The 25,412-nt window shown below is 44.2% G+C and overlaps 1 protein-coding gene across 4 annotated transcripts in view; it reads right to left on the minus strand.

The window, feature by feature from the left end:
- Positions 1–25,188, minus strand: part of GOLGA4 (golgin A4) — a 90,269-nt gene extending 65,081 nt beyond the window's left edge. For 2 of the 4 annotated variants that reach the window (XM_074284362.1, XM_074284361.1), the window contains exons 1-4: positions 24,887–25,188; positions 19,921–20,010; positions 7,282–7,380; positions 3,185–3,250 (exon numbers count right to left, since the gene is read on the minus strand). In XM_074284362.1, the coding sequence (XP_074140463.1) occupies positions 3,185–3,250; positions 7,282–7,380; positions 19,921–20,010; positions 24,887–24,943 (312 nt within the window). In that variant the 5' untranslated portion in view covers positions 24,944–25,188. The remainder of the gene's footprint in view (positions 1–3,184; positions 3,251–7,281; positions 7,381–19,920; positions 20,011–24,886) is intronic. The other 2 variants (XM_074284363.1, XM_074284364.1) reach the window with 2 other exon arrangements.
- Positions 25,189–25,412: the final 224 nt, after the last annotated feature.

Genomic DNA, 25,412 nt, shown 5'->3' on the forward strand with positions numbered 1-25,412 from the left:
CTCTTGGCAGGAAAAGAAGCATTGTGTATCCACACCAAATTATTTATCTGGATGAAAAAAATGGAACCATTCCCTTGAAACTAACAGAAAAAACTTTTAATCATTTTCTGACTTAAATTTGGTGTTTTAAACTTAATATGAAAAGCCCAGTTTGCTAATTTGCTACACTCAAAGAGAAAAGTTCCTGGAGTTCTGGAGATCAACTAGTTAATAATTAAAACTAAACCCAGCACTAAAGGATTGAGAACACTTTCTTTAAAACGATCCTGAAAAGCCTTCAAGATTTTGTTATAATGCCCTTGGTTTTTCATCAGGGACCTTTCTACTACTTTTCAAAGTCTGAAGATCAATATATTGAAGTTCACCAGGCAGCATAAGCAAGTTATTTTCAAATATCTGAGTTCTTTCAAGTTCTGTGTGTAATATTAACTTTGGCTATGAAAACCTTGTAAAGAATCAAACACACTGAAAAGTCCATTTTTTTTTTCCCCTAAAGGGCTTATTCCCTAAAGCAGTGGTCCTCAAACTTTGTAAGTAGGGGCCAGTTCACTGTCCCTCAAGCTGTTGGAGGGCCGGACTATAGTAAAAACAAAAACACACACTCTATCTCCGTCCCTCGGCTCATTTGCCATAACCTGGCTGGCCTCATCTGGCCCACGGGCCATAGTTAGAGAACCCCTGCCCTAAAGTCTCAATTTTTTTGCCTTAATTTGTTTTGATTTTAACCATTTTTATGGAAACTTTTTCACCCACATTTCCCTGCATCTTTAAAAGCTGCTGAACACAGCACTTCTATAGTAGCAAGAAATGCAAACAAAGTAGATTTCTATCAACTGGGAAAAGGTTAACAAGTTGTACAAGAGGCGGGCAATTCAATATTACTGTGTTTTAAGAAACAGTTAACATGAAAAAATAGAAAGATGGGGAAAAAGTATATGAACTTATACAAACTGAAGTAAGCAGAATCAGGAAAATAATACACATAACAGCTAAAACCACACAAACAGAATGACCAAGACTGGCTTAAAACAGAGAGGAGAAAGTTCTCCCCCCTTCCCCCCCATTACCTCAATCCCCCTTCCTTTCAGGGTATGGGAAAACCACTCATACAATGTCAGGCTTTTTTTTTTTCCCCAGTTTATTCTTTGTTTAAAAGGGATGGCTCTCAGAAATTAGCTGTAGCCAACCAAGTCTGGTCAAAGTTAGCATTTTCTTGTACTGACCAGTAATTGTAGCACACAATCTTCTCTGATTAAATCTCTCCCCCACCCAGCCACTTTCATCCTCCCGAATGATTACTCTCAGGTATTTCAATGTTACTTTTTCTTGCTAAAATGTAGTTTTCTGTAATTACTTTGTTTACTCTCGGTAAATGTTTGTTTTTAATTCCAGCAACTATGGTCTATCTTTCCCCTATCTCTCCTTTCACCCACAGATATAGGACTATGAACACAGTAGATCAGTGGTCCTCAAACTTTTTAACTAGGGGGCCAGTTCACTGTCCCCCAGACTGTTGGAGGGCTGGACTATAGTAAAAACAAAAGCTCACACTCTGTCTCCGTCCCTCAGCCCATTTGCCATAACCCGGCGGGCCCCATAAACGTCCTCAGTGGGCTGCATAAATGTCCTCAGCAGGCCGCATGTGGGTTTGAGAACCCCTGCAGTAGATACTTAATAAATGTTTATTGACTATTAACTGTACAAAAGGGGGAAGGGAGAGGTAGAAAAAATGCACTGGGAAATGTAGGTGATATAAAAACAAAAAGATAGATTTTTTTTAAAGTCTGTCTTCCCCTAATGAACATAAATTTGGCCTTTTTCTGCCTGCCACCTTCAGATCAGCATCCTACAGAGCCATCAACCCTGCCCTGGGGAATCCAACAGGGAAGTCCTCAGGACAGGTGGGCAGGGCCTGGTGACTGCTCTTGACATGAACCACTTCTGGACTTCTAAAGTGATGTCTAGTTAGTGGTTCAGCAGTTTCATCTCTCGACATCTGCCAACAACCACATTTCACTATTATTTCTGCCTGTTTGTAAGAGACTCAGCTCTCATCTGTAACTTTTTCATCTGCTGTATTCATTCCATTTCTTATACTGTTGCCAATGTGGGCACGGCCTGTGTGTTAATAAGAGCCTGGAGGCACTGGTAAGGTCCGAAACGGTTTGCCCATTAATAAAATACAAGAATTCATTGTAGACTTTGTGGCAGCGATTTGGGCTGTTTAGGAATAGCCGGTTGCCAGCAAGCAGAGTTCTGGAAAAGTGTGGCTTTAGTACACTAGAAATCATCATTGTTCACTTCAACTAAATTCTCCTAAACAACCACACTGTTTCTGGTTTGAACTACCTTGTATTCATTTGGGGCTATCATTCTAGATTTTTTGAATCTTACTGTTAGAGTGCTTTTCTAACACGTCATTTGATCCAAAGGACAATCAATCATTAAACATTAAGTACCTACTATGTGCCAAACATACTCTAAGGTAGCCCAGTCTTCTTTAGCTACATAAATTCAGGTAAACGGATACTTCAGAAAGGTTCTTCCAAATTAGTGATACTTTCCCTTAAAAACCAGCTCATAATTAACATCCCAAATCCATTCTAGGGTGAACATACTGGTTCTCCTCATTAGGGGAGAAATAATCAGAGAGGATATCACCTAAAGAAAACAACTGCTGAAAACCTTATGCCTTTTTGGAAAAATAGAAACATCAAGAATGAGGATACTGGAGAGGAGAGGAGCAGCTACTGGCAAAGAGAGGGGAGGAAAGAGCAGAAAAGTCAATGTGTTCAAACTTTTTTTTTTTTTTACGAAATCAAAGAAATAATATTTTCTTTTGGTTTTAAAATAAATCCTCATTAAAATATCTCTGAAAAAAAAAAAAAAAAGCCCATTCTTCTTATAGCTGTCTCCAAGAAAACATGTTGACGCCACCTCCTCTTCCAACGTCACACTCAATTCCATGTGAGCTGTGGCTCTCCTAGTTTCCCTGGCAACAAATGCAGATACACACAATCATAGATGATTAGAGCTTTTACTTTAATGGACATCAAGGATTCAGCCTAATGTGGAGCTGATTATCTGACCACCTCTCTTCTCCACCAAGTCAATCTTGGAAAACCAACAGGGCTCTGCATCTGCATGCTACTGTTTAAAAGGCAGTATAAGTGAAAGGACAGACCTGAGGAGCTGGTTCATTTCCATTAATGCAGTCAGCTGGTTTTGGAGGCGTGTAGCTAGATGCAGTCTAGAAAAAGAAAGGAAAATGGAAAGCTAAAGAAAACAGGAAAAGTATTTTTAAAAATTCTTCATCCCATTAAAAACAGCAATATCCAAATTCTACAGTATAATACATATATTTAGTTTTAAAATTGTTTTAATTATTATTAATTACAATGCTTTCATGCAAGCCAAAGCTAGTTTGGTAAGTACTAGAAAACTCAGCTTTTAATAAAGATTATATGAAACTAAAGGGATTAGTATAGCAACCTTCACATTCACCTTATTACACAATAGACATCCTCATCCCTTTGTTAAGACGTTCCCCCAAAATAAGGACTTCAAGTTGCAAGAAAATCATTTTGAAAGAATATTATAAAGGATAAACACACAGAACAGAGAATACTGGTAATGTGAACATTTACCTATCATAAAACATAATCCAAATTGCCTTTCCTTGAGAGGTTAAGTTCACAGAAAAAAAAAGATAATAAAAAGGAAAAATATTTATACATATATTTTTGAAATAAGCTTGAAACTGACAGTGTTTAAGAAACAGAAATTACTATTGGGAAAAAGCTCTATATGTGTGCCAACCATTTCTACTAACTCATAAAAGAAAACCTTGTCAATGTCTAGAAGATGTTATAGTTATTAATGACTGAAATTTAACTCCTCAATGAGCTTCCTCGAGTCCAAATACACTTCAGCAATTGTATTATGTAATTATGTATTAATTGTATATGGACAAATGTCCAAGGAGGTTATATTTTTTTTTAAAGAAATGTAACCATCCCAAATAATGGGCAATCAAATGGTACAGTTACTAAATGAAAGTTGTATTTCTTGTACAATGTAACCTTGTTCTATATGAAGATAAAAACCATTATCACTAAGCTGTATTTCGATTTTGCCTGTTATATCCCAATTCCAGATGATGCCCAAGCGTGTATATTTAAACCAAACATAATTTTGCCTAAGTTCTACCAAGTGTCATGGAGCACACAGTGGTACCCAGCATTGGGTGTGGGCAAAGAACACGGACTACAACCAACTTTCTATGAGCTCGCTTGTGTAAGGTTGATTGAGAGTGGGGGGAGTATGGGCAATGAAAGGGGGTCAACACCACACAAAACATCATAATGAACTTCTTAAGAGACCTTCTCAGAAAATAGCTAGTAAAGAATCTGGAAGGCAGAGTGTCATGTGAATAAACTTATCTTCCTTTGGTCTACCTACCACATTATCCAGAAAGAAAAGACAAACAAAATAGACTATCTTCTATGGGGAGCACCTATTCCTGTAAAATGCCATGGCATTTTCCATGTGTTAATATGCTGTACTATGTATCCCAACAAATTCAAAATGGCTCATAAAATAGTTAATCTCCCACTTACTGGACACTCACTGGGCAATTTAACTTAATAAAAAGAAAATTATCTGTCATGCTTTTAAAAAAAGGTTACTTTAACACGATTAGATGATGTGACCAAATTTGGAGGGGGGAGATGTTTCATATGAAAAAATAAAGAAATCTTAAGTGTAACATAAACCATAATAAAAAGAAAAACCAGGCAGTACAGTAACAGTAAGATTAGGAGTCAGGGATCTCCTTCCCTCAGGTAGGTATATAGCCTTGTTTTTAGACCATTGATCTTTTCTGAGACTCAATTTCTTTAGAAAAAATTGGACTACTTGATCTCTAAAGATGCAGTCATGTGCTCAGCTGGTCAATAAATACCAAAGGCTTTCCAAAGAACTGCTTTGTAAGCCACATGACATCAGAATGGGAAACCAAGGACAGCTTGTTCTGGAAGGAAAAGCTGGATTCAGAGTCATGAAAACCCACGTTTGACTGCGCCCACGATCGCTACCAGCTGACCTTCTGTGAGTCATTTCACCTGTAAGATGAGGGGCCTGGAGCAAAGTAGACAAGGTCTCTTTCGATTATAACATCTTACATTTGAATTTGTTTCTAGCTAAAATGGAAGGATTCATTTGATTCTTTTTTTCATCACTATAGATGTGAAAGAAAAGGTACAAATTTAGTTTTCTCTTTCATTTTTTTTTCTTTTAAACTATATGTTAAATGAAAAGGGATGACTGTATACTAGCCTGCTACTGGTCTTCTCATTTGAAATTCAATCTGGTTGGTTAAATTGTTCTGATGATTAGCATCTAAAAAGGAATACAGTGATCTTTGTACACAGACAATCTTAAAACTCATGTTTGTAGAAAAGTTCTTTTCCATTATAAACATTTTGCAAGTTCTGCTGGCAAATAAAGAGAAAGTTCTATATATATTTTGTGTTTAAATTTTTTAGACTTTATGGGAAGAAATGTGGAGGCTTTCCCATTAATTCAGTAAATCAAAAAAAGGAGACTAGACAATGAACACAGAGTAAATACAATTATCCAAACATTCACAGGAGTTGAATGGATGAGAAAGAAGAGTTGGGCCAAAACCATTTTACTTCACATTTGGCTCTTCTATTTAGCAATTAGGGCTTATTGTCTCTCAAAGAGCCTAAAAAAGCTGGGGGAAGGAGAGGAGGTGGAGAGGGAGAGAGCATAAATGTGTCCACTTCTTTAAAATATTTGTAAAACTTCTCTGGTCTTTGTTTCCATAAATGATGAGTGTTAAATTTGTGAGAAATCTCACTCTAGTCTTCATCAACTGAAAGCAAATCAGGAAATAATCAGGATGATGGTCCCATATGTGCCAGACCAACTCCTGACTGAATAAACTGAAATCAGTATAGGAATGTCATAGTAGGAGCAGCTAGTTGGTACAGTAGTTAGAGCACCAGCCCTGAAGTCAGGAGGCCCCGAGTTCAAATCTAACCTCAGATACTTAACACTTCCTGACTGTGTGACCCTGGGCAAGTCACTTAACTTAACTCATGAAAAAAAAAAAAAAAAGGAATGTCATAGTATCAGAAATACTAGCAATGAATATCATCTCCAACTTTAGAACAAGATTCCATAATTTTAAGCTATCAATGTTGATAGCTTAAAAAAAAGAGAAAAGCTCAGTTCTCTATTCTCCCTTTAAGAGCAAACAAGAAAACAAATAGATTGTTTTTAATCATTGTCTAATTAAACACAGAAACATAACCCATTTTTCCTAAATTTTGCTTTTCCTGTAAATTTAAGAACATGCCAGATAATTAGAAAATGTTTAAAAGAAATTCCCTTTTTCCCTAGAGAAAAATACAACATGAACTTTAAAAAAGCTAAAGTAGGAACAATGGGAATAAAAAGAAAAATAGAATTTTAATTATTTTTTTTTGGCTGAGGCAATTAGGATTAAGTGATTTGCCCAGGTCACATAGCTAGGAAGTGTTAAGGGTCTGAGACTAGATTTGAACTCAGGTCCTCCCAACTTCAGGGCTAGTGCTCTATTCACTGCACCATCTAGCTGCCCCTTTTAATGACATTTTCAATCCAGAAAGAGACAACTCTTCCAAAGAGGTGCCTTGAATTATTCCGATGTTGTCTAATCTACCAGTCGGCTATCATCTACATGTGGAGAGGTGCTAAGCTTCTCCTCGCTGGAAGTCTCCAAGAACCTGAAAGACCAGGTGTCCCAGAAGGGTTGCACGGGATGACTGCTCCTTCCCAACTTTCAAACTCTCAGATTCTATGATACAGTGTCAATCTGTGCCTAATGCTTCACATTTTCCCTAAATCGAAGGTCACTTCAGAAAGCATTCGTCAACATCTACATTAAAAACACACAGATTTCAAGCCGTGCATATTAATTTTAGGTAACAAACTAACATCGTACAGGGAGGAGGATTTAGAGGTCAGGACAAAAGAATTCTAGTCTACAAAACAGAAGCGATGTTATTTTTTAATGTTAAGATACCAGCAGCCCGGGAGCCATAAGCTTCAGCTGTTTATTACTCTCTGATCTTTAGTGCATGATTAGCGACCAGTAATTGAGGACACCTCGGAGAGGCGCTAAGTGAAGCAGCATTCGTTAGGTCGGCCTTCTGTTATTACCACACTTTGCTTCTCCCCACAGGAGGTGTTGACGGGGGTGGCAGGACTCACCACACAGGCAATCTGTGGTTTGGGTGGTTTGGAGGAATCCAAAGCAAAGATAGTGTACTCAGAGAGAAAAGCAGGCTCTGCTAAAATCCCAGCTAGAAGCTGCTTCATTCAGTGCAATAAATAAGGATATGAAAACAAAACACATAATGAAAAAACAAATCATAAAAGCACGATGCACAGCTTTCTCCAATTTTTGTCAAGCACAATGTTCTTAATCAATTCTACAAACATTAGTGTGCACCTACTGTGTGTGGGACTCTGTTCTATGACACCACCCAGATTCTGCGCTCAAGAAAATGGAAATCTAGTCGGGGAAGGCAAGTACACACAAAATAAGAGACTGAGAGAAGTACAAGAGAGGCCCTGGGGAAAGTGGGAAATTTGAGAAAGAGGTAACCATCGGTCTGGGAAGGCTTCATGAAGAATCTAAAGGGAGGGGGAGGCCAGGCCACAGAGACTGGGAAGGAAAAGGAAGAGGTTCCTTAAGGCAGCTCAGGAAGGGGAGAGAAGGAAAGACACAAGTGGCCCGAAGACCAGCCCTTCAGCAGAAAGATTTGAGAGAGTCACCCTGGGAAATCCCTGACTGGCAGCCCTGGAAGCTTCAGGAAGCAACACACACCTGGGGAAGGTTTGTGGACAGAGAAGTTACAGAATCACCAGGAAAAATACTCTTCAAAAGCTGAAGAAAAGAATGGGAAAAGAAAGAGGTGGAAGTGAGATGGCCAGCTACAGAGGCTGCGGCAGCAGGATGTGAGCAGAAAAGAGATGGACATTTGAAAAGATGGCTGCACACTACTACTGGGATTATATCCCAAAGAAATACTAAAGAGCGGAAAGAGACATATATGTGCCAAAATGTTTGTGGCAGCTCTTTTTGTTGTAGCTAGAAACTGGAAGATGAATGGATGTCCATCAGTTGGAGAATGGTTGGGTAAATTGTGGTATATGAAGGTTATGGAATATTATTGCTCAGTAAGAAATGACCAGCAGGAGGAATATAGAGAGGCCTGGAGAGACTTAAATCAACTGATGCTGAGTGAAATGAGCAGAACCAGAAGATCACTGTACACTTCAACAACAATACTGTATGAGGATGTATTCTGATGGAAGTGGAAATCTTCAACATAAAGAAGATCCAACTCACTTCCAGTTGATCAATGATGGACAGAGGTAGCTACACCCAGAGAAGAAACACTGGGAGGGGAATGAAAATTGTTAGCACTAATATCTGTCTGCCCAGGTTGCATGTACCTTCGGATTCTAATGTTTATTGTGCAACAAGAAAATGATATTCACACACATGTATTGTACCTAGACTATATTGTAACACATGTAAAATGTATGGTATTGCCTGTCATCGGGGGGAGGGAATAGAGGGAGGGGGGGTAATTTGGAAAAATGAATACAAGGGATAATATTATAATATATATATATATATATATATATATATATAATAAAAAAAAAAATAAAAAAAATAAAAAAATAAAAAAGAAAAGATGGCTGCAGGAAGAGGGAAGAGAACAAGGGACAAATGGTCAGGACAGAGACAAGTCTTGGAAATGGACCATGCACACGGAAGAAGAAGATGGGAGCAAGAAGGACTCCAGATCTGTGACAGGAAGAGACATAGAGAACGGGAGGGGACAGGAAGCCCCCTGAGGCAGCCACCATGGGAGGTACTGGGCACCCTCAAGGAACCCCTAAAAACCTGCTCCTCTATCCAACAGGTCTCCCCACCTTCCCTCCAACCTATCACTCTGAAGGAATAATCATTCTTGGGAACAAAGCTCGAAAACCTACAACTGACCCCTACTGCCTCTTAGGTAAAGTCCAAGTACCCCTGTCTGGCATTCAAAGCCCTCCACACCTGACACCATGTTCCCTTCCAGACTTATTTTCACACCGCCCTCCAAGACTCTGGGCCCAGCTCCCAAACACTTCATGCCCCAGCAATCTCCAACCTTGGCAGGCTTCCAGCTGCCTCCAAAGATGCTCCTCTCCTTTCAGGGGCCATCTCCATCCCTAATCCTCTCCAGGCAAACTGGGCCTCTCCGTCCGCCATGATACTTATCTAATTCACTGATGTATTTGGATTCTGGCTAACGGTATTTGTGTGTATGAGACTGGAAGCCCCAGGAGGACAAGCACTGTGTCTGGCTATATTGTGGCTATTCTCCACTCTTTGGCAGAGTTCTTGGAATACAAGTGTTTACTGAAAGTTTGTTAAATGAATGGATGAGCCTGGAAGAGACAATGGAAGTGAAACATAGATCCTGAGAGCGGTCAGCAAAGAGGAGATAATAAAACCCCAGGAAGAGATAAGATTATAAAGGAAGAAAGTATGGAGAGAAAGAGAAGCCAGAAAGAAGCTTGGGGAAACATTCACAGCTACAAGGTAGGAGAAGAAGGAAGGGTCAGAAAAGAAGCGCAGAAGAAAAGGCCTAAAAGGGGGAAGAAGCACATGTGACAAAAGGCAAGGAAAAAGCAGAAGAAAAACCAACAAAAGGGACCGACACTGGACTTAGCAATAAGGAATCCATGAGTTCCCCCAAGAAAGAAGGAGTATTAGTCTAGCAGGAGAGTAAAAAGGGAGTTTATAAGTGATTAAGAATTGATGATCTCCTCTCTTTGTTAGATTTCAGAAGACATAACAATGCTGATATAAAAAGCAATAAAGAAAGGGATGAATTTGAAATCTCTATAGTTTCTATAGTTCAATTTTAAATTGTATTTTCATAAAAATCTAGAAAAGCATCACAAAAGTAAACACAAATAGCCTATTAAGTAGCTTAATGTGAGAGCCTATGCCCACAAAGGTAAATATGCCGCAAGAACACTGAGAAGGGCAAGTCATCGCTTGCCATCTAGGCGGCGCAGTGGAGGGACAGAAGGGAAAAGTCGAAATAGTAGTGAATGCAAGGGATAATTACCCAGGCATATGATCTGTCAATAAAAAGTTATTTTAAAAAAAAGGGCAAGTCATTCATACACACATACCCATATCTATCCCTGCCCGCTCACCGATTTGTGTTCACACACTCTCACAGGAATTTCGCCTAGACATGACTGCCCCTCCTCTAAGAAGGAGGCAGCATTCCTGACCATTTGGGAGCACCCCCCAAGCAGCACTGCATCTTCAACGACCCCCATGGGTCAGATCTCCCTCCCAAGGCCAGGCCCATGTCCAACTCTCCAGGAATCGCTCTAAGGCCTCCCCTGCAGCCGGGGCCTTCCCCTCAGCCTGGGTCCTCAGTCCCTCGGATGCACACCAGCTCTCAGAGGCAAGCGCCTTCCTCCGGCTTAGGTTTGCATCCCAATCCTTGGGGTTCTGCACACCATAAATCAATGATTCCTGGAGCAGACACTGTCGACCATGCGCTGGGTTCGTAATGGGGAAGCCATACCGAGGCATCCTTTGGTAAGTCACTGTAGGATACTGGGCAAGTCACAACTTCCAGAAGCCTTAGGCAGCTCCTCAGGAACTTAGCTACCAAGGCAAAGTGACATCTGAACTGGGAAAGGAAGCTCTGACGCTAGGGAGCAATTTCCCCACCCAGACTTCAAGCATTTAAAAAAAAACTGCTTTTCCATTCTCCAATTGATAAGTGGTCAAAGGATATGAACCCGACTCCCGACAATTTTCAGATGATGAAATTAAAACTATTTCCACTCATATGAAAGAGTGTTCCAAATCACTATTGATCAGAGAAATACAAATTAAGACAACTCTGAGATATCATTACACACCTATCAGATTGGCTAAGATGACAGGAACAAATAATGATGAATGTTGGAGGGGATGTGGGAAACTGGGACACTAATACATTGTTGGTGGAGTTGTGAAAGAATCCAACCATTCTGGAGAGCAATATGGAATTATGCCCAAAAAGTTATCAAACTGTGCATACCCTTTGATCCAGCCATACTACTACTGGGCTTATATCCCAAGGAAATACTAAAGAAGGGAAAGGGACCTGTATGTGCCAAAATGTTTGTGGCAGCCCTTTTCATAATGGCTAGAAACTGGAAAATGAATGGATGTCCATCAATTGGAGAATGGTTGGGTAAATTATGGTATATGAATGTTATGGAATATTATTATTCTATAAGAAATGACCAACAGAAGGAATAGAGAGAGGCCTGGAGAGACTTACATCAACTGATGCTGAGTGAAATGAGCAGAACTAGGGGATCATTATACACTTCAACGATGATACTGTATGAGGAGGTATTCTGATGGAAGTGGATATCTTCAACATAGAGAAGAGCTAATGCAATTCCAATTGACCAATGATGGACAGAATCAGCTACACCCAGAAAAGGAACACTGGGAAATGAGTATAAACTGTGAGCACTGTTTTGTTTTGTTTTGTTTTGTTTCTCTTCCCAGATTATTTTTATCTTCCGAATACAATCCTTCCTTTGCAACAACAACACAACAACAAAATTCAGTTCTGCACATATATATTGTACCTAGGATATATTATAAGATATTTAATATGTATGGGAATGCCTGCCATCTAGGGGAGGGGGTGGAGGGAAGGAGGGGAAAAACTCGGAACAGAAGGGAGTACAAGGGATAATGTTGTAAAATGTATATGTACTGTCAAAGAAAATGTTATAATCATAAAAATTAATAAAAAAATTTTTAAAAAATTTTAAAACTGCTTTTGAATAATTACAAGTTATAAGGGTTAAGCCCATATTCTATTTGGGATCCTTCTTGCTATTGCTTCACATTCTCGGTATTTTTAATTGCTCTTTTTCTATTCTAATTGTCCTGAAGAATGGTCTATAAAATACTGAAATATTATATATTCAAAAATAAATTTATTTACAAAGAGCAGCATGAATCTTCTAAGATATCAGACAAGAAGTTTGGGGGGGATTGTTTGTTTTTTAACAGAGGAGAGGGGCTCCCAAATAAGGAAGTTCCCTCTCACAATTCAGGTTGTCAAGTTCTCTTCAAGTTAAGAAGTCTAGAAAGTTTCCCTTTTAAAAAAAATAACAAATAACAATTCATTGTGTGACAGAAAGCATGCATGCATACATGCACACACACAAACACACAAGAACTCATTCATAAATTCATCCTATTGTGAAGTACAAAGTTGGGAAAAAAATCTTTACAGCCAATATTTCTAATAAGATCTCTTTTCTAAAATATATAAAGACCCGTGTCAAATTTATAAGAATACAAATCATTAGGTCAAAGGATCTGAACAGACAATTTTCAAATGATGAAATTAAAGCCAACAGTTGTATGAAAAAATCCTCTAAATCACTTTTGATTAGAGAAATGCAAATAAAAACAACTCTAACATACCATCTTATACCTCTCAGATTGGCTAAGATGACAGGAAAAGATAATGATGAATGTTGGAGGGGATGTGGGAAAACTGGGATACTAATGGGTTGCTGGTGGAGCTGTGAAATGATTCAACCATTCTGGGGAGCAATTTGGAACTCTGCTCAAAGGGCTATCAAAGTGTGCACATCCTTTGATCTAGCAGTGTCTCCACTGGGCCTGTATCCCAAAGAGATCTTACTGGAGGGAAAAGGACCCACATGTGCAAAAATGTCTGTGATAGCAAAGAATTGGTAAAGGAGCGGATGCCATCGATTGGGGAATGGCTGAAAAGTTATGGTATATGAAAGTAATGGAATATTATTGTTCTATAAAAAATGACGAAGAAACTGATTTTAGAAAGGCCTGGAAAGATTTACATGAATTGATGCTGAGGGAAACAAGCAAAACTAGGAATACAGTGTAAACAGTAACAGCAAGAATGTGCTTCAATCAATCATGAAAGACTTGATTCTTCTCAGTGGTTCAGTGATCTAAAGCAATCCCAATAGACTTTGAACAGAAAATGCGATCTGCATCCAGAAAAAGAACTAAGAAGACTGAATAAAAATCAACACATGCTAGCTTCACTTCTTTTTTCTATTTTTTTTTTATCTCTCCCATGGTTTTTCACTTTTGCTCTAATTTTTCTCTCCCAATATGATTCATAAAGTAATATGTATTAATAATAAACTTACTAAAAAAAAATTCATCCCATTGAAGACTGAAAGCTCTATGATTTAGGCCTCTGTGACCATAATATGAGGATAAAGCACTTTTGGTAAATCAATAATTCTGGCAGAGTCCAAAAATCATCTTAGAGATACCCAAGTTTAAGCTAAAGGGCCGTCAGAAGTCATCTAGGTCATTCCCTTTAATTTTGTAGCTGAGTCCCCTACTGGCCAAGGTCACATAGGACGCTTTGGAGCTGGGCCCTCGGCCAGGACTTCTGACTCAAAGGCCTGTGTTCTTTCCACACTTCTGAATTCCAGGCAGTAGTGAAGAGTAAGAAGAAACCCAGCCTGCTGTGGGGATGTGCCCTTCATGTGGACTGAGGCAGTCCTAAGAAAATGGGGGTGAGGTTTGGGAGGGGGGAGTGCCAGCTGCCAGCCTTCTTTCATCAGACCTGGCTATACTTAGCTAATCACTAAGCTTAGACTTATGGCCTTTCCAGATTGGGAGGACCGTGCAGAGTTAGTGTTCTAGTGGCCAGATACTAGAGTCCCCAAAGTCATCTCCTCCATTGACCTGAGCTCCATAAGCACAGGAAGGACTGTCTTTCTCCTTTCCTTATATCCTCAGCCCTTGGCACTATGCCCCACTAAAGGTCAACGTGTCAGCTGTGAAGCTAGCATTCCTTCAAAATTATAAAGTCAGAGCTAAAAACACTTAATGCCAACCCAGCAAGGGGCAAGCAATTGAAAAAGCTCTTTCCAAACATCAAACATTTTCAGAACAGTTCTAATCTCTACACCACCTGATGGCTTCAAACAACCCAGTGTATTTATCAAGATTTAAGGCTGCCAAGAATTTCTATCTCAGACTCCTTCAATCTCGATAAAAATTAATCTGCTTGGAAGCAATAGAGACAAGAAAAATCCCTATATGTCCTCCATTCCACTTTTAAAAGATCACAGACGAAGCAACATGACCAGTGTCCTAGAGCTGGCAAGTATATTCTTAAGCCACCATGAATTAAACCCCTTAGAGGTCACTGATTAATCTCTCTTTTGATTCCACACCCCCTTTTCCTAAAGCAAATGCATCACACTTTCCCTCTGAAGGAAACATTTAGAATTTTGGCCAGGAAACAGGCTTCCAGTCAACCAATAAAAAATATTCCCCCTTACAAAAAGTCCTTCTCAGTATAAAAAAAGAAGCAAGAGAAAGGCAATTTATCTTGATACATATACATAGTATGTATCATAAGAAAGGAATCATTCTTCATACCTGGAGCCAGAAATAGGGGGATGCAGATGTGAAGGGCTTTCTGAGCAAGGTTGATGGGTTGGTAAGTTTTACAGAAATGCTTTTCCCCCTAGCTTTCTTATTCTTGTTATAAGGAATGGCTTTCTGGTGAAAGAGGAGGAGGGATAAATTGGAAAATGAAAATGTGTAAAAAAAAGTTATCTTTCCCAAAAGGTAAGTAGTCAAAAGATAATGAAGGAAATAGTTCACAGAAGAAGAACTGCAAAATATTAAAACTACATGAAAGAAGGGGGCAGCTAGGTGGCACAGTGGATAGAGCACCAGCCTTGAATTCAGGAGGACCTGAGTTCAAATCTGGTCTCAGACACTTAACACTTCCTAGCTGTGTGACCCTGGGCAAGTCACTTAACCCCAGCCTCAAAAAAAAACTACATGAAAGAAGAAATCAGATCACTAGTATTAAGGGAAATGTAAATCAAAACAGGGTTATAGGAGGGCATGTGGGCCAGCAAGCACAAAGATAGGAGCCAAGTAGCATTCTGGCTCCATTTTGGAAATAAGCAAAGTAAGTGACTCAAATGCCCATATCCTTTTTGATCCAGAGATTTCCCTACTTATACTATATATCTTATATTATACTTCCAAGGGAAGCCATTGATAAGAAGAAAATCCCAATATATCCCAATATAGCAGCACTTTTTGTGATAGCAAAGAACTGGAAACAACCTAAATGCTCATCAATAGGGGAATGGTTAAACACACTATGGGACATGAACGGGATACAGTATTATCTGCTGTAAGAAATAATGTGTGTATTGAGTCAGGAGAAGTCTGGAAAGATCTCTAGGAACTGTTGTAGAGAGGAATGAGCAGAGCCAAGGAAACACAACACAGCAGCTACAATAATGTGAATTAAAAGAACATCGTCACACAAAAATCAAAAGTGAATGTTGCAAAAGTATAAAGCTCAAGCAGAGATAAGATCTGGAAGCAATGTGACATACAGCTCCCAAGACACCCTCTCATGGAGGTGGAAACAGCATAGAAATTACTCATTTTACATATTTTCAGATTTGTTCAGTGTTTTAGAAGGTTGTGCTGATTTTTTCCACTTTGGGTGGGATGGGAAAGATAATGAGAAAAACTACGATGATATAAAAAAACAAAAGATATCAACAAAAACTTCTTTTTTTAAAAAGATGGCAATAATTTTTTAAGAGAAAGTTAATCAGGGGCAGCTAGGTGGCGCAGTGGATGGAGCACCAGCCTTGAATTCAGGAGGTCCGGAGTTCAAAACTGGTCTCAGACACTTAACACTTCCTGGCTGTGTGACCCTGGGCAAGTCACTTAACCCCAGCCTCAAAAAAAAAAAAAAAAAAAAAAAAAGAGAGAGAGAGAAAGTCAATGTACAAAATGTAGCATTTATTTAATTATGATAAAACCTAGCAACTAACTAAGTTAACTAACTAAGCAACTAAGATTTTTTTTTTTTTGCTGCCATTTGTTTTTAGAAATAAAGTAAATGACAGAAATCCCATTAATAATGGGAATTTAAGAGAAACAAAACCTAGGGAGAGTCCAGAAATGAGAAATGTGAAGCACAAATGCAGTCAGTGAAGGTGGACATGAGGCACTGACATGAGCCCTCTGTCAGTCCCAAAACCAATGTCCTTCTCCTTGGATAACTCGTTTTCCCCTTCAAAGGCTCCTATCTTTATTTCAGCTGGGCAGAGGGTTGAAGAAGGGGAAGAGAAGAGGCACACGAGATCATCTTTCAAGGCTGATTAGCCCGAGGAATGGGGCTGAGCCACAGGCTCCCCTGAAGACAGAATCTTCCTCCAAAGGAGCTCCCTAGGCCTGGTTTCCCTCCCTTCTCACAGACCTTCCTAATGTACAACTCTCTGTACTTCACATTCCTGCTTCTAATAACTTTGAGGCCAGAAATCATTGAAAAGATCCAGCTCTCTTCATCACAGTATATTAACTGAGGCAGAAAAATAAGCTTCTCCATTTTACCAAGATTCTCAGCCACTGGAACAAAGTTTTCAGATTAATCTTCAATTAAACAGACTAACTTCTTCTCCAGTTCCCCAAAGATCTCAGTTAACATGGGACTTACTAGCATTACTCTTATTTTTCCTTCTCCCACACTTCTCAAACTTAGCATCAAGTTTGTTAATTCCAGAGAAAAGCAAAAAGGATGTTGGATAGCCTGAATCCATGTCACATATATATGTATATGTACACATACATACATACTTTTTAAAAGTATAAAAAGGACAGATAAAGAGAAGGACATATCATAGAGGGAAATACACAGTCATCATAACTGTGAATAAGATGAATTTGCAAAACAAGTGAAAAGCAGAATGGATTAAAAACCAGACTCTAACAATATGCTATATACAAAAGACATGCTTGAAAAACACAGACATGCCTAGTAATAGAATAAAGACCTAAAGCAGAATCTAACATGCTTTATCTGAAGTTTAAAAAAAAAAAAGGGGGGGGGGCAAAGGTCGTAATCAAAAAGTATCAAAGTAATACCAAAAAACTTTACACTAAATTTCTCTGATAAAGGCCTCATTTCTCAAAAACTTAGGGAATTGAGTTAAATTTATAAAAACAAAAGTCATTCCCCAATTGATAAATGGCCAGGTGAAATGAACAGAAGAAAAAAAGCTATCTATGATCATATGAAAAAATGATCTAAATCCTTATTGATTAGAGAGAAGCAAAATAATTGATTGGAGAGAAGCAAAATAAAATAAGAGCCACCACCTCACACCTACGAGAAATGACAAATGTTATAAGGGATGAGGGAAAATAAGTATATTAATGAACTGCTGGTGGAGTAGTGAAATGGTCCAACCATTCTAGAAAGTAATCTGGAACTAAGCTTAAACCGCTATAAAAACCTTGCTAGTAAGTCTGCACACCAAAGAGCATTTTCTGATTCTAGTGTCCTCCACAAATTCTAGTGTACAGCTAATTAGACTTCTGTCACTCTATTCCATACTATCCTAGTAAGCATCTTTACTTAAACCTGACCTTCTCCAGCTAGGCAATTCCTTATCTAACCTTTAAAGTCAAAAACCTCCCAACATGGACAAAGATCTCTCTTTATCCCTCACTTAGCACTTTGCTCATACCTTCGGTGTGCAATTAGATTATTGTGTATTATCATTATGAGTATACGCCATGTTCCCCAAAAGACTGTAATCTCCAAATGGACAAGAAACACATTTTTTCCTAAATTCTGTGGATCACCAGGCACTTAAGAGTTCAATTCTTGAAAATGTTTGCAGAATTGAACTGTATTATATCTAGGTATTATAACTGAAAGACAACCAATTTTATACATCAAATTTATATCAATTTCTGCTTTAAAGGAGGAAGACTCAAAATCACTATATCTGAACTCAATAGATCAAAAGGAAAAAGCCAAAAAGAAATGGCTACATAGATTCTCCCTAAGAAAATGTACTTTTAGTTAAATATATATTTATTATACTAGAAACTGACTTAGCAATTAAAATACCAGGCCCAGGATTGAGAATTTCATTCAAGTTGAAGAACTAGTTTGTTATCAAAAGTTCCCTAATAGAAAATGCTAAACAGACAGCTATGGTGGTTTGATGCTAGAGCTCTATCATGCAGAACAATGAATTACCCTGTGTGAGGCTTTGGAACTGGCCCAAGTACAAGGTCACGGAGCAATAATGAAAGGAAACCTATCATGGGGGAAAGGGCAAAGAATCAAAGAGCTTCTGGCTTCCCTGGGTCAGTCTGATATCAAGTCTCAGGTCTTTACAAAGAATTGCCTCAAGAAGGCTTGCCTTCCCACCTACATAGGAAAAAAATAAGTTGTATATATTTACAAACACTTAAAATTCATTTAAAAAGCAATCAATGGAGCAAAATTTTTACCTATTATAGAATTTCAAGTAGTATTCATTGCACTCCCTTTAAATTAGTTAGATCCATGAACAAACATGAAAATAATAACCTGAAATAATAATAACCCTGAAAACAAAGCTTAAAAATATAGGAATTTATTTTATTATATGAGTTAAGAATTCAATGAAAATATCAGTGTCACTTTTAAAATTACAACTGACAACCTTTAAAGATATATTACGATAGATAAAAATACACAATTAATACATAAAAACAAATGCTCTTAGATTTTTATGAGTGGTATGCTATACTATATATTATTTTTAAAAGTATGTGTGGGGTGTGTAGGTGTGGGTGTAAAGCCAGCACTAGAAAAACTGAGAGACCCTGAGTCTGAAAAAGAAGAGATGGAATATGACCTGGATTGACTACTGACTAGCCATGGGACCGGGGGTACTGAACTTCTCTATGCCCAGTGGCAGATCTGCCAGGACTGTTGGTGCCAGGAGAACCATGGGAAGCTCCCAATAAACCTTCAAGACTCCTGTAATGTCTATGCTTAAAGAGCTTCAAGTTTAACCACTTGCACTATGGTTGTGGAGAATCGGCCCGTCTGATCTAACTTCCTCATTGCTACAATGAGCTTTCCTCCCTCCCCCACAACTCTGGAGGTGATTCAAGGCATCGTGTCTGCAGTCAGAGAGCCAGGGCTCCTGCCACTGAGTTTGCAGATGGCCGTGGGCATGGACTTCCCCTCTCTGGCCCAACAGATCCAAGTGACTTCTAAGCACAAGGATTCACTGGGCTTCTCTGTAAAGCTGCTGCTCCGATGGCTTCACAGGGGGCTGGAGAGGCCTACGTGATGCTAAGGGAAGTGAGCAAGAGGTCACTCACTGTACACAACTTCACAACAAGAAGACTGTGTGATACCAATTGTGATGGACGTGGCTCTTTTCAGCAACAAGGCGATTCAGCCCAGTTCCAATGGTCTTGTGCTGGAGAGAGCCATCTGACCCGAGTATGGACCACAACACGGTATTTTCACCTTTTTTGTTGTAGTTTGCTTGCCTTTTTTTTTCCTCTTTTTTTTTTCCTTTTTGATCTGATTTTTCTTGTGCAGCGTCATAATTGTGGAAATATGTATAGAAAAAATAGTAATAAAAAGTAAAACTACTGCTCCCCTCCATATTCTAAGCAATGAGCACCTAACTGGCAGCTGCACAGAAGGGCATCTTCTCATCACACACACACCCTGGACCAGGGAAACCCTGTGCAGCCTTCCGCCCTGGGGGAGGACACAGCAGGGTGTCTGTGTTAATATTTCCAGATGACCCCCATCAAAGAAATCCCATCATCTAATGCTAGCCTTCCCATCCAACAACTTGGCCCTTGGGTCACAGCCCTTGCTGCTTAAGTGAGTCACCTCCTTTGAGAAATAACAAGACAAGCAATTCCACACTGACCTCTCTGTTGGGCGTCCCATCCTCAGGCTGCTCTGTAAGAGAAGACGTCCGGCTCCTGGTCCCTGCTGGGGCAGGAGAACTGGAAGGGACCTAGGGAGGACAACGGTAACCATCAGGAGTGCGGAGACACCCAGGGCCATGCTCGCCCTGTCCCGGATACCACCAAGAGGCCTGGGAGCCACAAGGCAGCACAAGTCCCCGGCCGGGCTCTTCTCTCACTCTCTGCAGACCCTGGGAATCTGGCGCATACCCAACCCTGCTCTCCAGTTCCCAAGTCTCTTCTCTAGGCCCAAGGCCCCTTCTCCAGGCCCAAGGCCCCTTCTCCAGGCCCACCCCTCCTGACCTCTGACCCCCTTCTCCTCCAGACGGCCCTCTCTGCTGGTCTCCTCGGGGCTGCTGGATCTTTCACCACCCAGAAGCAGCGCCCATAGCTCTCTGTCTCCCCTTCCTCTCAGGTCGCTCACTCAGCGTTCTCCGCAGTTCCCAGAGGTTCAGTCATCACCTCTACAGATCTCTACACACAGCCCCAGCTCCTGCCTTGAGCTGCTCTCAGTGTTCCACAGACACTTCAAATTCACCAAGTCCAAAATAATTCATCATCCCCCCAAACCCACCTCTCTTCTGAACTACCCTAAAAGGGCCCTGCCATCTTCCCCATGAATGGGCCTCCCAAGCTCCCAAGCTAGGTGCCGCCCTCAGCCCAATACACAATCCTCTCCTGGTTCCCCTTTCTCCCATCATCTCAGCTAAGAAATGTGCTTCCTGTTTTCCTGAAGAAAAAAAAAAAGAAGTTATTTGCTAAAAGAGCTCCCTTCCCCCCTCTCCTCAATTTGCACCCTCCAGCGTCCTGCAGTCACAGTGTCCTCCCATAGCAAGGAGGCCCTTCTCCTATAAGCCTATGACAATGAGGAATCTTCCCCTAAGTCCCAACTACCACCCCATCCCCCCCTTCATTCAGGGCCTTCCTTCCGGTGACTAGTTCCCACTTCTGTGCACCTAATTTATGCATCTCTAGGCACTGGCTTACCTGTCGCCTCCCCCCACTAGACTGTAACTCATTGAGGACCGGAGGCTGTCTTGGGCCCCTTTCTGCATCACCAGCAGTGGGCATGGAGCCAGCTGGGCGCATGGGGAACATCTCGGAGGCAGCGAGGCGGCCCTGTGGCCGGAGGCCTGAGCCTGGAGTCAGGAAGAGCCAAATTCAAATCCGGCCTCAGACACTTACTAGCTGGCCAACCACTCCAGGAAGCGGCCTTGCCAAGAAACCTCCCATGGGCCCTCAAGGTCCCCGAGACTGAATGGTTGCTACCTATTTAGGGAGGCAGCTGGGTGGCCCACGGGGTAGGGCCTGGACCTGGATCTCAGACACTGCGTCTGTGACCCTGGGGAAGCCACTTCACCTGTCTGCCATTTTAGGAGGCCCAATGGGTAACATGCTGGGCTCAGGTCAGCGAGCCCGAGTTCAAATCCAGCCTCAGACACTAGCTGTGCTCCCGAGCAAGTCCTATTATCCTGTCTGCCTCAGGTTCCTCAACTGTAAAATGAGCTGGAGAAGGAGCCGGCCAACCAGCCCAGAAGCTTTGCCAAGAAAATCCCAACAGGGTCACGAAGACTCCCGGGGACACTCAGCAACCCCAGGCACCAGGGGAGGGCCTTGCTAATGGTGGCTCGATCACCCCCTTCCGTCTCCTCCGGCAGACTGCTCTCTCCATCACTCGCCCCTCGCGCCGATCCAGCTGTCCGGCCTTCGGATCCATCCACCCAGCTCTGCCCTCTCGCTCCTACAAGGAGGCTCGGACCTCCCCAAGTGACCCAGGCCCTCAGTCCTGTGCCCTCTGCACCCCCAGCACTCTCCGGTCTCCTCTCTGGTATCCTCCCTAGGATTCCCTAGCACAAGTGTCTCCCGACTCTCCCCCAACCTGTCTGGCTGCTCCTCTGCAGTCATCACCTCTAATTGCTCTAACAGGTCCCTATTAGCCAAGTGTGTCCGCAGGCTCCGGCCTGGGACCTCTGCTCCTGGTGATCTCATCGGGTCATCTCCACGCTAAGGATTCTCAAATCTACTTATGTGGCCCCACTTCCTCTGCTGACCCTCCTGTCTCAAACCCCCCCCCCAAAGCTTCCCCCTTACTCTGAAGGGTCCCACTCCCTCCCGGGCTCACAATCTAGAACATTCTCTGCTCTTACTCTCTCACCACCACCCCAGGCCTCGATAACATCCCACACGTCCTCCTTCCCTCCGGACCGTCCCCTTCTCCTGTCTGCTGGCTGGCAGCCGGTCACACAGGCGCCCATTCTGGTGCCCAATCCCATCGTTCCCTTCAGGACTTCTCGCCATCCATCCCTGTCTCTCTCTGACAGCCTCAGCCCTATTTCAGGTCCTCATCGCCTCCCACCTGGACAACTGCCAATGCTTTCTGGCTCTCAAGTTTCCCCCGACTCCAATCCCCTCTCCGATGTTCCTAAAGCACAGGCGTGACCCTCCCTGCCCACCACCCCACCATCCAGCCTCCGGCCTTCCTGCAGCTCTTCAGAACCTCGCCCCTTCCTGCCTTTCCAGTCATCCCGTGCACTGCTACCGGAGGGTGCTCCCCTGCTCCGATCCTGTGCTCCCCCCCTCCCCCGGGTCTCCCAAGGGTTGGTGCCCTGTGCCAGGAGCCAGCATTTTAACATACGTTGGTCTTTTCACACTGCCTCCCCCCGCGGACCGCAGGCTCCTTGTGCTCTCAGCACAGTGCCTGGCACAGTGTAAACACTTAATAAATGCCCGCTGACTGACTCACTCTCCCACTGAGACATCATTATTAAGTAGAGTCACACCGGGCAATAAAGCACAGGGGACTCAGTTAAGGCCTCTGAGCTGTGTCCCCCCTCGGGACAGCCAGGTGGCACAGTGGGCAGAACGTCAGGCTGACGGCAGAAGGGCCTGAGTTCAAATCCAGCCTCAGACGCTTGCCAACTGCCCGCCCCCCGGGCAAATGACCCCGGCCGGCAGAGGCGCCTTGCTAGGAGTCTGCAAACGTGGCGTTCTCCATCCCCAGGTCTGAACACCCAGCACCAAAGAGAAACAGCAGCGCTCTCCTGGGCGTCTGCCGGCGCTGCCCTGACACCCTCCAGGCAGAGGGAAGTCGGGATGTGAGAGTCAGCGTAAACAAGCACGGGTAAGAACGCCTCCCAAAGCAGGGATGAGCGATCACTGTGCAGTGGGGGGGGGACCCTGTACCGGAGGTGTGGGTAAGAGTAATGGGTGCTGGCCTGAAGCCAGAACTCGTGACCCGGTGCTCCTGCTCCCAGGAACACGCCCCGGGAAATGGTCTGGTTTTCTCAAGGGCCATCGCAGACCGATCTTTCCCAACCCAGATGATCCCCCGGCCCGTTGGGCATCTCTCGTGCCAGCTCCCCCAGTCCTGCCTCTCTGCTGGTTCTTCTTGAGGGCAGGGACCACTGTCTTTGCCCCTTTTCTATCCCCCACACCCAGCACGGCTTCCGCTCCAGAAGATTAAATGCCCTTGATGACCTGATGACCTGATGACCCCGCTGGCCCTTCAGCCAGCTCTCCTTCCTCGGAGGACCGCTCCATCCACAGGCCCGAGTCTTTCTGAGGCAGCAGATCTGCCAGCCCAGGTCCGGCGCCCGGGTCCGGTCTGTGACCAGAGCCACCTCCACGCGACACTGAAGCACTTGGGGGGGGGGGGGCTGCAAGTTTTGTCTCCCCCTCGGCTGGGAGGCCTGGGATCTCTCACTCTTCAGCTCCAAATACCCAAAAAGTAACTCGGTTACACCCCGTGGCGGCCTCAGTCCTGGGAAAAGTCTCCATTTAACACGGCCGGGGCACCCGGACCGGCTCCCCGCTGGACCCTGAGGGCTCTGGAGAGGAGGAGGCTGACAGCGCTGCCCGCCACTCACTCCCATGCTAAAAGTCTCCGGGGTGAGGAACCGTCTGAGAAAGCGGCCCTGGGGCGGCCGGCCTGAATCCCCTCCCTCTGCCCTCGGAGGGCTCCCAGCTCCCAGTGCGGGAGGTCCCCTCTCCGGACTGAGAGCCCCAAAGGGCGGGAACCCCTCCGGCACCCCGGAACTCAGCGCCCCCGCTGCGCAGAGCAAGCCTCCCAGAGCGGCGGACAAGGCGGGGACTGCCTCAGCTGTCAGGACCCGCCCTGAGCCTCCGTGGGGACACCTGTAGAATGGGGGGAGCGGTCACCCCAGGGGGGGGAGGGCGCCGGCCGCCACGAAGCACAGAGAGAAGTCAGCGAGCAGCGGGGCCGGAGTCAGGCCGGCCGAAGTCCAAACCCACCCTCAGCACTGACCTTGAGCCCGCCCCTTGCCCGCCTGCCTCAGCTTACTCATCTTAAAATGGGCTGGAGAAGGAACCGCCGGCCCCTCCGGGACCCTGCCAAGAAGACCCCAAAAGGGAGCCAGAGGAGTTGGGCGCACTGAAACTGACCGCGGGGCTGGGTCCGGAAGCCCAGGGCCCTCCGGCCTCCCACACTTTCCAACGGGGGACGGCCGCCGGCCCAGCAGCGCCGGAGGAGACCGAACGAACTCTGTCCGCCCGCGGCGGCGGAAGCCTATCTTCCCAGCCCGCGCTTCAACAAGGGGCAGAAACTTCCAAAGAAAAAGCAAACTTTGCACCTGCGCCGCCAGGCTGGAGGAGGAGGGCGGGGAGGACGGCGCGCCTCCAGGTCAGCATCACCTGACATCCCGGGGCAGAGGCGCCGGCAGACCCTTCCCCGATCTCCAGAAAGGGAGGCGGGGGAGGGGGACAGGGGCCAAAGGTCGGGATGAGGGCCCCGGCTCCCGGCAGGTCAGCTGAGGGGGGATCCGCCGTGCCCCCATTCCTAGGAGGAGCAGACTGAGGCACGCAGTCGGACTCCAGACTCTGTCGCCGCCGTTTGCTCCCAGGTCACGCGTGGGTGTCGGGAGCGGTGGGTGATCGCCCCGCCCCCCTTGCCTCAGTTTCCCCGGTTACCTGGGCCGCCGCCTGCTGCTGCTCCTCGCTGATCTTCTGCTTCAGCTTCTTGAACATGGTGCGGCCGCCTCGGGCCTCGGGCCGGGCCCCACGGAGGCCTCACGGACGCGGCCTCGCTCCCCGCGGTCGCTGCCGCCGCTGCTGCTGCTGCTCCCGGCTCCGGCACCGGCTCCGGCTCCGCTCCCCGCCCTCCCCGCCTCGCCTCGGCCCGCCCCCCGCGCCCCCATCCATCCAGCCGCGGCGGCGGCGACAGCGACGGCGACGACGGAGGCCGGCAGGAGAGCGTCGCGCCCAGCGCGTCTGCGCGGCCAACGTGGATGGGCCTCTACGGAGGCTCTCGGGGTCCAAGCGCAGGGAGAGGGGGAGGAGGGCGAGGAGGAGTGGCGTAGCCAGGTCGGCACCTGCGCCGTCACTGGCCGCCCCGCCCTCCAGGAAAGTGACGGGGAAGGCGGGGACAGGCCGAGGCTCCGGGCCTGCACTCAGCGGTTACCGTGGTAACGGAGGCCAGAGGGAGGAGGAAGCCCCC

This window comes from Sminthopsis crassicaudata, chromosome 1 (genome assembly GCF_048593235.1).
Source record: "Sminthopsis crassicaudata isolate SCR6 chromosome 1, ASM4859323v1, whole genome shotgun sequence".
NCBI classification, from domain to species: Eukaryota; Metazoa; Chordata; class Mammalia; order Dasyuromorphia; family Dasyuridae; genus Sminthopsis; species Sminthopsis crassicaudata.